This window comes from Gopherus flavomarginatus, chromosome 1 (genome assembly GCF_025201925.1).
Source record: "Gopherus flavomarginatus isolate rGopFla2 chromosome 1, rGopFla2.mat.asm, whole genome shotgun sequence".
Classification (NCBI taxonomy): Eukaryota; Metazoa; Chordata; order Testudines; family Testudinidae; genus Gopherus; species Gopherus flavomarginatus.
The window spans coordinates 78000152-78013983 of NC_066617.1; the positions used below are offsets into that span (position 1 = coordinate 78000152).

At 42.4% G+C, this 13832-nt stretch overlaps 1 protein-coding gene across 3 annotated transcripts in view; it reads right to left on the reverse strand.

Moving 5' to 3' along the window:
• The window catches only part of LIN7A (lin-7 homolog A, crumbs cell polarity complex component), a 62953-nt gene extending 58212 nt beyond the window's left edge, over window positions 1-4741 (reverse strand). For 2 of the 3 annotated variants that reach the window (XM_050935854.1, XM_050935853.1), the window contains exon 1: window positions 4637-4741. In XM_050935854.1, coding sequence (XP_050791811.1) covers window positions 4637-4679 — 43 coding nt within the window. In that variant the 5' untranslated portion in view covers window positions 4680-4741. The remainder of the gene's footprint in view (window positions 1-4636) is intronic. The other variant, XM_050935862.1, reaches the window with a different exon arrangement.
• Window positions 4742-13832: the final 9091 nt, after the last annotated feature.

Consider the following 13832-nt stretch of genomic DNA (forward strand, 5'->3'; position numbering starts at 1 on the left):
ATGGCTATCTGGTCTCTTTTTGAAAACCGCCAGTGAAGGACCTTCTACTACTTCCCTAGGCAGTTTGTTTTATTGTCCTACTGTTCTTACAGTTAGGAAGATATTCCTGAGATTTAATCTGAATCAGTGATGCTATAGTTTGAACCCATTGCTTCTTCTCCTGCACTCTCTGGCAAAAGAGAACAATTTTTCTCCATCTTTTTTATGGCAGGCTTTCAGGCATCTGAAGATGGCTATCATGTCCCCCCCTTAATTTCCTCTTTTCCAAACTAAACATATCCAGTTTCTTCAGCCTTTACTCATATGGCTTTCATTCTATCCCTTTGATCATGTTTGTTGCTCACCTCTGGATCCTTTCTAGTTTCTTTACATTCTTTCTATACAGTGTGACCGAAACTGGACACAGTACTCTAGCTGAGGCCTAACCAGCGCCAAGTAGAGTGGTACTATCACCTCTTGTGACTTGCATGCTAGGCCTCTGTAAATGCAATCCAAACCTGCATTTGCTTTTTTTGCAGGAGCATCGCATGGTTGACTCATGTTGAGGTTGTGATCCACCACAACTCTCAGATCCTTCTGTGCAATGATGCTGCCAAGCTAGTTTTCCCCCATTCTGTATTTGTGTGTTTGGATTTTCTTCCCTAAATCTAGCACCGTACATTTGTCTTTGTTTAATTTCATTTTGTCTATAACCCAGTTCTCCAATTTATCAAGGTACTTTTGCATTTAGTTCTATCCTCCAAAGAGTTTTCAACCTCCTATAGCTTCATGTCATTTGCAAATTTCATCGGTATGCTCTCCATTCCTACATCCAGGTCATTAATAAAGATGTTAAATAACACCAAACCCTGAACAGATCCCTATGGACCCCACTTGAGACCTCCTTCTAATCTGACATCATTCCATTAATATTACTCTTTGTTTGTGGCTGTTTAACCAATTATATATCCACTTAAGGGTAGTTCTACTGAGTCTGCATTTCTCCAGTTTACTTATGAGAATGTCACGTGGGACTGTGCCAAAAGCATTGCAAATTCCAGGTATATGATGTCCACCGCATTCCACTATACATCACGGGCTTTTTCCCCTCTCAAATCTCTTGAACACTTGTAACCCTGCCCCCAACCTCAGCCTCCCCAATAGCAGCGGTTCCTATCCTTTCCAGACTACCATACCCCTTTCAGGAGTCTGATTTGTCTTATGTACGCCCAAGCTTCACCTCATTTAAAAACTACTTGCTTACAAAATCAGACATAAAAATACAAAACTGTCCCTGCACACTATTACTGAAAAATTTCTTATGTTCTCATTTTTATATAATTATAAAATAAATGGCCTGAAACATAAATATTGTACTTACATTTCAGTGTATAGTATATAGAGCAGTATAAACAAGTCATTGTATGAAATTTTAGTTTGTACTGACTTCATTAGTGCTTTTTATGTAGCCTGTTGTAAAACTAGGCAAATATCTAGATGAGTTGATGTACCCCTGGAAGACCTCTGAGTATCCACGGGGGTATGCATACCCCTGGTTGAGAACCACTGTTCTGTAGAAATCCCCACTGCTGCACCTGCCTTAGTAGCTGCGTCACATCACATTCCCACCCCAGGATATATGCTTTCTCCCTCCCAGCCCATACAGTGCTCAGACTAAAGAGAGATGTCTGTGAGATGAAACTGTGATTAAAATTTCCATTATATTGGAAAGTTGCTCTACATATTAAAGTGCTGCAGACACAGACAGTTGTGCAGGTACAGAGAGACATGCTGACAGGAATTAAGGAAGCTAATTCTTGTCCTGTAGACAGAAGTAATCTTCCAGAATTAAATCGGCTTCCAATCATTCACATAAAAATTACAGTCACCTTTAAATGTTGTTTTATTTTAACTTATGTATTTCTCATTTATCTGTAATGGGATTTGAAAAATAAAACTGTCATATAAAGTGTGTGTGTGTGATATGACACATTCCAGGACAGTAATGAAGATTTTACATCTGTATATTATCTACAAACGGCTAGATTTCACCATTTAGCCACTGCCCAGAGGAGGGGGCAGTGCAAAGGCACACTGCCCCCATGGGCCCCACCACGCTCACTTGAACTACTACACGCTTTCAAGGAATGCACTTTACGCTCCTTGCTGTACTGACTTCTCTACGGGAAAGCACGGAGCCGGTGCAGGTCTATGGTATTTTCCAGAGTGGACTGTGTTGTGATCTTAGCTGGGCTGAGGCAGACTCAGGAGGAGCCCAGCTCCTTCTATTTTGATAAAAGCAAAGGGGGAGCTTCTCTTCCTTGATTTGAGAAATTCTGCTGCCCAGAGATGCCCCTCTTCCCTGGCTGGTAAGGGGAGGTCTCAAGTGAAAAAATCTGGAGGCACTGGGCCTAAGTGAGATGTTTCTGGGGCTCTCAGCCTTCTTGACAATTGGAGCAGCAGCAGTAGCCCCTAAAAGGTGACTGTGTCCCCACTGAAGAAGTGACCTTCTTTGGGACAGGAACACTTTGGATATATTTCTTTTCCTTGTTGCATGCAATCACCTTGTGCTGATGCAACTCTGCATCCCAACCAAATTAACAGTGAGTCCTCCTATTTTCATCTACTTTAGTAACCAGGTGAGAGGAGGGCATTTTGGCCCTCAACTTGCACCTCTATGAAAGTGCCAGGCACACCCTAGCCCATATCTAGCGGAATCTTAATTATGACTAATGGGGAGAGTAAGAGAGTGTTTAAAAAAAACCACATAATTTTAATAATGAACAGGAGTACAATTGGATCATAATATTGAAATACTAATAATTCTCTTTGAAAAGCCACGCATTTTAATGGATTGCCATTTGTTCAACCCTTTTACTAAGAAATAGATTTCTCCTGCTTAATGCAAACATTATTGGTATGAAAGTGTACATTACACAGTAGATTTCTAAACACTTTGGAGAAACATGTATTCTCCTTAACTTACTGCATGCCAGTACTTTATTTTAGTAATAACTTCATTTTGTTCTTTCTTTTGTCTGAATATCTTATTAAAACAATCCACCTAATGCCCAGTAAAGTTGTGATGGGCACCATAAGAGCTGCTATGCTCTCAATTAGGGTTGTCCTCTAAATTAAAATCTCAAACTGAGTTCATCAGGTTTCTTTTCCATTGAATTTACAGCAGGAAGCTATGTGCCTCATGTTTCGAGTCCATCTTAATCTTCCAGAAAGAGTATTTTTAAAACTAAGGCACTGGCCTAAATCATTCTGTACAAAGTAAAGGATTTACAAATTGCTCAGAGGCTAAAATACACAGGATGCAGATAAGACAATTTTTTTTAAACACTTAAGAGTCCTATCCAGGGAGCTTGTTTGAGCTCTTAAACAAGAACTCATAGAGAAGAAAAAGCCAAACAAATAATAAATCAAGTTATTTTCCCCCTCTGTAATAACCAAGTATTCCTCCGGTACCTTATTAGGATTACAAATGTACTTTCAGTGGTATCAATTTAGAAAGAGTTTCTTATTGTCGCCTAATCAGGTTGGGTGGGAGATCTAATTTTACAGCCTTGTGGCAGAAGTTTAAATTTAGCATACCCTCAAGCTTTCTGCATCCCCTCTTTATCTCTTTTGTAATGGACTGTACAAAGAGAAGGATAAAAAGGTTCTGCTGTCATAGTCTCAAGAGTAGAAAAAAATTATCAGTGTTAACATCAATGCCAGGGGCAACTAGCTGTCTTCAGGAATGGGACCAAGCTGCTCTATATGAAAGCAGTATTAATAATAGTAAATATGGCAAATTGCAGCTCCCTCCCAATCTCTTCCCCCACCCCCAGTTCAGATTTTTCACACGGCTGAGAAGATTCTTTTGGCTTAGGTCGGAGCCCTATTCTTAGAGGTGTTAGCTACGAGGAAAGTGAAGCCACCACAAAGCTAGTAACTAGAAATGCATCTATATGCCAAACAGCAACTCTGTCACTATACTTGAGATGTCAGTATAGGGACCTACTTCGCTTGAGCTTAGCTCACAGAGAGCCGAGAAGCGATGCACTAGAGATGCTAGTATAGCGAGCTGCTGTACCAGAGAGCAAGTCAGCAGAGCAAAGCTAGTGAAGGAAAGATGCAAAGCAAGACCCTAGAGCTCCACAGACAGATTCTGGTGTTGCAACACACTCGCCCGGACTCCCCTAGATTTGTAACATACCAATCCCCTTCCCCCCGGTACCGCGGTGATCCCTGCCCCGGCTGTCCCCTCAGGATGCCAGCCCTACCCCAGTCTCCAAAACGCCTCTCCCCCTCGGAGAAAGTTTGGTCTCTTTGCTTTCCTCCCTCCCCTTTCACCTTACAGCCACCTGCCGTCCGAACTGCCATGGGAGGCGGCGTCCCCCCTTATCCCGCAGCCTGCCCAGTTCTCCAAGCATGCGGCACAGGTCTGGCCAGCGGCCTCCCGCGGCTTTGGGGGCGCCTCCCCGGGACCAGGGTGGGATCCGGGCAGGGGCTACTCCGCGGCAGGCTGTGCCGGCGATGGGTCTCCAGCAGACACCAGCCCCTTCTCTGCAGCCGGCTGTGGTGACTCCCCGCACCCCGGGCGCCTGAAACCCGCGCCTGAGCAGCGGCCCCGAAGCGGGCTAGGGGCGGCAGCAGCTGCGCTTACCTCTGTCCAATGTGAGCGGCTGGACCACTGTCAGCGTCGCCATGTCTGCGGCTGCAGCCGGAGTGACGCTCGGCTCCAGGGGCGGCGTGCCGGGAGCCGAGGCGGAGGAGGCTAAGGCGGGGAAGGGAAGGGAGGTCGCTCTGTGGCGAGGAGGCGCGCTAGCCGCATGTAGGCAGGCGGGCGGGGCTGGCTCCGCGCTGGCCGGGCGCCAGGGATGTGCGTGTGCCGCCGCTGGCTCCCCGGGCGCCCTGCCTGTGGAGTCCAGATGTGCGCAGCAGCCGCCCGGCTTGGGCCGGGTTCGCCGGGGGCTCCCCCGCAAGGGCCGGTGCCAGGGGCGAACCCACCGGCACCTTCCGCAGCCTTGGCGTTAGGAAACTTAGTATTGCACAGCCTGGGCAGGGGGAGCCGGGCGGAGCCCCTGGGGGGAGACACCGACTAGCTGGAGATGCGGCAATGGCGGGGGAGTGGGAGCCAGGTTCGAGGCACGGGGAGGGAAGAGACGCCAGCTGCAGCCAGGGGGTGGGGGAGGAGGCAGCATCCAGCTGCTGCCCGAAATTTAGCTTTCCCCTACTGCTACCCTCTGACGTCAGCAGCGAAGTGTGGGCTCTGAGAGAGGGCGGGGGTGGCTGTTGGGCAAGGACTCTGCAGCTGGGTGCCCTGTGTCTGGGGGGGGAGGCCAAGGGGTGTGGTGCTGATGGCCAGAGTGTGACTGGGTGTGAACTTCGTGTGTCTGGTTTGTTTAAAAAAGTTGATCTCCTACCCTCTGTCCCTCAGAGAAAGAGGAGGTAGGTTGCTACAGAGGCAGGGATGGGGTGTATTGTTTTTAAACAGGTACTTGTGTGGCTCCAGCACCGTCCTTATCTGTAAAACGGGGAACTAAGGCACAGCGAGATTAAATAACGTGCTGAAGGTCACATGGAGGCTGTTCACAAAGCCAAGCAATTAGGCAACGTCTACTGAGTCCCTGTCCAGTGCTCTGTACACAAGCCTAGCCTTAGTTTGGCTGCCCAGGCATTTTCATTCTCAGTGGTCACTTTCAGCAGGTTATCCTTTTCCAGTTTTTACCCACTGGACTGAAGTTTGCCAGGTTAGATATTAGTCCTGGAGTACACACTTTCATAATCTTTGAATAAAAATGTTCCAGCCATTCTTGAAAAAGGAAAACATTTTCCAATATAAAAAAAGTTTGGCAACTCTTTTTTTTTTAATTAAATCAGCTTTCATGCCTCAATGGCTTGAGGTAGATGTTGGGCATTTGGCAGAAAGCGTGTCCTTTTGGTCATCTGAGGCTGTTTGGTTGTGATTTGTGAAAGTTGAAAAGATTTGTAAAGAGGACAGTGCAGGCTCATGAATATTTCTGTTGTGATCTCTTAATGGCTTCCTAACAGCTCTGTGCATGCATAAACTAGGTAAACCAAAGGGAGTCCAGCCACCTTCCTTCTGAGGAGTGGAGGAGTATATGGATGATGACAGAGAGCCAAAGTACTGCTACAGCCTGTCTTATGAAATATGAGGTGGTAGAGAAAGGTTTGCATTAAATAAGGCCAGGCCTGCATCCTCACTGATTTCTCTGCTGTGCAGTATGTGCATTTTGCTGTTGTCTGGTACATACTTAAACATGGTGGAATATCTGTTCCTAGATTTTTCCCTTTAAAATATATAGGAAATGCTGTACAAAAGAAATTGCATTATAGCAGAGTTACAATTGCAAAGTGAAGTTTTGTGAGCTGAAGCATGAAAAATTGAATCCACAATTGGAGCACTAGAGGAACTATTACTTGACTATTTTGACCACAAATCTGGTGTGTTTTATAATTAGGTGAGTGTAAGAGAAGAAATTTAAGACACATTTTCTCCTCAGAAAGATGAGTTAAAAACTAAAAGTCCTCTTCTGAGTAGTAAACACAGTAGTCAAATCAGTTTGGCTGTGTTGACAAGTAAATGTTTTAATTGGCTAAAATGCTGAAATTTAAAAATCAGTTACTGGCAGGCAGTCAATTATCTTAACCTAAATTAACATAAGGATTTTTATTATGTAGATTGTACGTATTTGCACAGCAGCTGGATTGACATAAAGTGTAACAGTTCCTTTTAAGAAGTCACATTATTATATATGGGATTCGTAGTCTTAAAATGAAAAGAATGTACACATTTGGAGCTATAACAGCCTAATGTGACAACTCTCAAACTGTTATGACACTTTTAAAAAACCTATTATGGGAATTATGCTTAAATAATATTAAAAGCACACTGCCAAGCTAATTAAGCAATCAAGTTGTTTTTCTTGTAGGTTTTCAAAATTCTTCAGACTCTTTTTTAAAATGACAAATTAAAAACAGACATTTTTGAAACAAAATACAAATATAACATATGTGGCCTGTTAATAAATATGTAATAGACATGCCACATGGATAAGTTATGAAGATCCAGCTCTCTCTCAAAAAAAAACATAGTCCTCAGATTTAAGAGCAACAATATTAGGGAGAGATGCTTTCTATGGGAAAAATCAGTAGGCCAACTTTGCGCCTTTTTGAGTTCCCTTTTATGTCTGTTGCTGGATGAACAGGTCAGATGTCCCATGCCATGCAGGGTTAAGCCTGATCAGTACTTGAATGGAGACTTCCACAGATCTTGGCTTTCCCTTAGGGAGTGTTGTTGCTGAGGCACTAGATGACATCCTTACCTTTAGATTCAGTGTCCTATTTCTGACCAAACTTTGGGCTGTTACATTCTGCCAGCCTAAATTCCCTGTGTAGTTTCAGTTGGCTATTGTACTCTTCATTTCATGCCACATTCTGTAATATTACCATGTGTTCCATCCCAGGAATTTCAACTATGGATAAATTGATTGTTTCACAATATAACACAGGCTTTAATCTTCTCCTCTTTTTATAAAACAAAGAAAATGTTATATGTGCTTCCAGTGCTCTCAAACGGTAACAACTTGACAGCTCTGGAGACTGAAATCCCCTGTTTATTCTCAGGAAAAGCTACAGCATGGTCAGCTGTAACGATGGCTTCTCTTCATTGGAGCCTTGTCATGCTAGCCCCCAAGCCCTAGGCTCTGCGTGGAACTCCTATTCACTTCAGTGGAAGTTCCGTGCACACTGCAGTTTGCAAGATCATGTGTAGAGTTCATAAAGTGGATCCTTTGGGATTAAAAGCGCATTATCAGCCTTCATTTACATTTTCTTGCCGATATTGGTTTCAGTCACAACCTACCATAGTATTTCAATGAAAATATAAGCAAAGATGCTAGCATTATTATAATGCAGGGCCTGTTAATTTCTTTCTTCTTTATAACCTGGTCATTAAAATTTGTTTTGGAACGAATTCTGGCATATAGTGTGAGTAGAGGAATGGGCCCTCTTTCTCTTTATTTAATCAGACCAGTTCCATGGTGTTTCTATAAAGGACATGGAATTTGGATATCTGATGGTTTACGGCACACTTTGCTTATTAGGCAGAGAATTGCATCCTTCTTCCAGCGGGATTTTTTTAGGATTCTAAAATAACAAGTTGCGACTCGATGCTTTTGGTAATAATTATACACGATACCAGCATGTGCTGCACATTCTGCTCCAGGACAACCATCCACTGGTAAGCAATATTTCAGATGGATTGGGAACTAGGGAGGTAGTGCTCAACAGCTGCGCCTGGTGCTACAATAGTTACAACCTGGTGCCACTTTTATGTTCTAATATTGCAAAACATAAGACATAGTTTCAAAAAACTATGCATCTGACGAAGTGGGTATTCACCCACGAAAGCTTATGCTCCAATACGTCTGTTAGTCTGTAAGGTGCCACAGGACTCTTTGCTGCTTTTTCAAAAAACTGTTCTAAAAGCTCCAAACCAGCTTCATCTTAACAGATAGTACTTTTTTAATGCTAAATTCCCATTGGCTACAGTGAAAACAGGACTGAGCTCTTGTGCTCTGGGAGCTTTACTGTTGACTTCAGTTCAGGTGTGGGAGCAGGCCCTTAATCCATAATGTAAATTGTCAACTTTGGATATATTTTATAGCATCTGAAATACTGACATTCTTTAAAGTAGTTATGCTGAGTTAGTTATTTTTATGACTGTTTTGAGCACAGGTGTACAATTAGTGCACACAGTCTATAGTGCCTTACTTTTTAAAATATTAAAACTACAATTGACTCAAGCTTTAAAACTACATCTCTCACACATCAGCATAATGAGCTATCCACCCTGTTTACTTGGCCAGTCTGTTAACATATATTTTGCCTATAATAATGCTTTGCTAATGATCACCACAACAATAAACAACTTTAGCCATTTTTTGACTATGTTTATTGATTATTTTTGGCTATGCTTGTTGCTTGCATCAATACAGAGTTACACAAAGAAGTGAGGACAAACAAACTGTGGTTAAAACATTTAAAATCTTGTCACTAAACGATGTTAACCTAGCAGACTATATTCTATAAAATTATTGCAAAAAAATCAATGATGAACAAATATTGGTGAATACAGACAGGTCTCTAGTCAGGCATTTAGACTTACAAAACCAAAAGAAATACAAGTTTTTAAAGTAAGGGCTGGGGGAAAGCCAATAGATGCAGAGAAGCACATGGTTTGGACAGAGACATCCTTTAGGGGAGGTTTTATTAATGGCGATATTCTATAGCCTAGTGAAGGGGAGAGGATAGAAGTTAATAAAGAACAGGTATGAACTGAAGAGAAACAGTCAAATGAAAAAGAGTCCCATTCAATTACAACACATGACGGCAGACAAATAAATACTGACAGATTTTATAAGTGCTTATATACCAGTGCAAGAAATCTAAATACTAAGATGAGTGAACTTGAGTGCCTGGTATTAAGTGAAGATCTTGATATAATAGGCATCACAGAAACTTGGTGGAATGATGATAATCGATGGAACATGGTAATAGCAGCATACAAAATATATAGGAATGACAAAGTACTGTATATACTTATTCATAAGCCGAATTTTTTTAGTAAAAAAGAGAAGTATCAGAGAAGGGGGTCGACTTATGAATGGGTATAGAGAAGGAGAGGTGGGACGCAAGGGAGCAAAGGAGAAGCAGCACAGGCAGCAGAGCCAGAAGGGAAGAGGTAGGACCAGAGTCTCTCTGCTTCTGGCCACGCTGCTCTCCCCCCAGCCTCCAAAGCAGCTGCAGCTCTGGGGCTGGCAGGCTGCAGCCATGCCGCTCAGCCTCACCTCCAGAGCAGGCTGTGGCCATGCCTCCTGGCATGCCAGAGCACACTGTGGCTGTGCTGCCTGGCCCAGCCCGCTGGAACATGCTGCAGCCGTGCTGCCTGGTTTCGCCTGCCGGAGCAGGCTGCAGCCGCGCTACCCAGCCTGCCGGAGCAGCTCCAGCCAGGTCAGAGACATCCTCCCCTGGCCCTCCCCAGGTAAGGTGGGAAGGGATGGGTTGGGGAGAGTGTGGGGGTCCTGGGCCTAGGGTTGGGGTCATGTGAGGGGTGGTCACAGGGGTTACTCCCCTGACTCCCAGCTTCTCCCCCCCAAAAAATTTCCCCACCAGTTGCTGTCGCAGCCTGTCAGGGTAAGCAGCTGGCAGGCCGGGACACTTTGTTTACTTAGGTTTACCTCCATGCCTGTAGACGCTCAAGGTAAACAAACCATCTCAGCCCACCAACGGTTTATCCTAATGGCCCGGGAGCTAAAGTTTGCTGACCCCTGAATTATAGGGTCAGCTTATGAACGGATTATAAAAATTTTCCATTTTTACTTATCCATCCTGGGGAGCAGGGTCGTGGATCGGCTTATAAACGAACCGGCTTATGATCGAGTATATATGGTAGGAGGTTGTGCTAGTGAGGGAGTGGCACTATTTGTGAAAGAAAGCACAGAGACAAATACAGTAAAAATCTTGAATGACTCAAACTGTACCATAGAATCTTTATGAATAGAAATTTCATGCTTCAATAATAAGTGGATAGCAATTGAATTATACTACCAACCACCTCACTAGGATGGTTGATGGTGATTGTGAAATGCTCAGGGAGATTAGAGAGGCTACAAAAACAGAAAACCCAATAATAATGGCGGGATCTCAGCTATGCCCATATTGACTGTATATGTATAAGGACGGGATGCAGAGATAAAATTTCTAGAAACCATAAATGATTGCTTCTTGGATCAGTTAGTCCTGGAACTCACAAGGGGAGAGGCAATTCTTGATTTTGTCCCAAGTGGAACACAGGATCTGGTCCAATAGGTGAATATAGCTGAACCTCTCAGTAATAGCAACCATAATGTAATTAAATTTAACATCCTTATGGGAGAAAATGCCAAAGAAACCCACCCCGGTAGCATTTAACTTCAAAAAGGGGAACTATACAAAAATGAGGAAGCTAGTTAAACAGAAATTAAAAGGAATGGTCACAAGAATGAAATACCTGCAAGCTGCATAGAAACTATTTAGAACACCATAATAGAGGCTCAAACTAAACATATATCCCAAATGAAATAAAAACAGTAAGAAGAGCAAAAAAATTCCACCATGACTAAACAACACAGTAAAAGAAGTTGTTTAGAGGCAAAAAGGCATTCTTTATAAATTAGAAGTCAAATCCCAGTGAGGAAAATAGAAAGGAGCATAAACTCTGGCAAGTCAAGTGTAAAAGTATCATTAGGCAGGCCAAAAAAGAATTTGAAGAGTAACTAGCAACAGACACAAAAACTAACAACAATTTTTTTTGAGTACATCAGAAGCCTGCCAAACAATCAGCGAGGCCACTGGACAATCGAGGTGCTAAAGGAGCACTCAAGGAAGCCATTGACATTGAATTCTTTGCATTGGTCTTCACAGCAGATGATGTGAGGGAAATGTCCACACATGAGCCACTCTTTTTATGTGACAAATCTGATGCACTGTGCCAGATTGAGGTGTTAGTAGGGGAGGTTTTGGAACAAATTGATAAATTAAGGTACCAGGACCAGATATTCGCTCAAGAGTTCTGAAGTAACTCAGATATGATATTGCAGAACTGCTAACTCTGATATGTAACCTGTCACTTAAATCAGCCTCTGTACCAGATGACCGGAGGATACTTAATGTAATGCTGATTTTTTTAAAAAGATCCAGAGGCGATCCTGGAAACTACAGCTGATAAGCCTAACTTCACTACTATGCAAATTGGTTTAAACTATAATAAAAAACAAAATTATGAGACACATAGATGAATATGCTACTTCGAGGAAGAATCAATATGACTTTTGTAAGGGGAAATCATGCTTCATCAATCTATTAGAATTCTTTAAGGATGTCAACAAGCATGTGGGTGAGAGTGATCCAGTTGATGTTGTGTACTTGGACTTTCAGAAAGCATTTAAGGTCTCTCACCAAAGGTTCTTAAACAAAGTATGCAGTCATGGGATAAGAGGGAAGGTCCTCTCATGGATCAGTAACTGGTTAACAGATAGGAAACACAGCGTAGGAATAAATAGTTTTCAGAATAGAAAGAAGTAAAGAGTAGAGTCCTCAAGGATCTGTATTGAGACCAGTGCTGTTAGAATTATAGAATCATAGAATATCAGGGTTGGAAGGGACCTCAGGAGGTCATCTAGTCCAATCCCCTGCTCAAAGCAGGACCAATTCCCAACTAACTCATCCCAGCCAGGGCTTCAACATATTTATAAATGATCTGGAATAGGAAGTTAATAAGGAGGTGGCAAAGTTTGCAAATGATACGGAATTACTCAAGATAGTTAAATCCAAAGAAGATGGTGAATAATGACAAGGGAATCTTACAAAACTGGGTGATTGGGCAACAAAATGGCAGATGAAATTCAATGTTGATAAGGGCAAAATAATACACATTGGAAAAAAATTCAACTATACATACAAATGATGCATCTAAATTAGCTGTTACCACTCAAGAAAGAGATTTTGGAGTGATTGTGGATAGTTCTCTGAAAACACCTGATCAATCAGTCAAAAAAAGAATGTTAGGAATCATTAATAAAGGGATAGATAGTAAAACAGTAGATATCATAATGCCACTACATAAATTCACGGTATACCGACACCTTGAATACTGCAAGCAGCTATGGACATCCCATCTCAACAAAGATATATTAGAATTGGAAAAGGTACAGAGAAAGGCAACAAAAATGATTAGGAGTATGGAAGAACTTCCACATGAGGAGTGATTAAAAAGACTGGTTTGGAAAAGAGACGACTATAGGGGGGATATGATAGAGGTCTATAAAATTGTGGATGGTGTGGAGAAAGTGAATAAGGAAGTGTTATTGACTCCTTCATATAACATAAGAACCAAGGTTACCCAATAAAATTAACAGCAAGTTTAAAACAAACATAAGGAAGTACTTCAAACAAACTATTTGTCAAGATTAGGGTGACCAGATAGCAACTGTGAAAAAACAGGACGGTTGGTGGAAGTAATAGGCGCCTACATAAGAAAAAGTCCCCCAAAATGGGACTGTCCCTACAAAAATGGGACATCTGGTCACCCTAGCCAAGATGATCAGGGATTCAGCTGCTTGCTATGGGTGACCCTAAACCTCTGACTGCTAGAAGTTGGGACTTGACACCAGGATGGTCACTCAAAAAATTTCCCTGGTCTGTTCATTCCCGCTGAAGCATCTGGCTCTGGCCACTGTCAGAAGACCAAATACTGGGCTAGATGGACCATTGGTCTGCCCAGTATGGCCACTCTTGTGCTACCATTCATTAAATTGCTATATCATAATTTGTGAGCTGCAAATGGTGCAAAAGACATTGTTCACTACTGGCCTTGTATTTACTGCATCTATATGCGGATGGGACGGGCAGAGGGGATGGGGGAGGGAAAGCAGGTTATGTGGCCATTACTAACTTGCAGGGTGCCTGCCCAAATGGGTAGAAACCTAATTTCAAGACATTACTGTAGTTGATTCTTATTATAGTGTATGCTATGAATACTTTTTTTTCTGATCAGTAAAAATGAGAATATGATCAAATTGCTATTGTAATCTTGAATGCTTTTGTAGTTTTTGATTGGAATGTGAGTAAAGGCAAGCAGTTTGCAGAGCCTGATTTGATTACAGACCCAGATGTAGAAGTACGCTGTCAGTATTATCTGAAATCATCAAATACATTAATGAATTCACACAAATAACCTAGTTTCCTACTTTGAGTTTTAAAAAAACAGCAACAAAGCAATGATGTGATTGAACTCA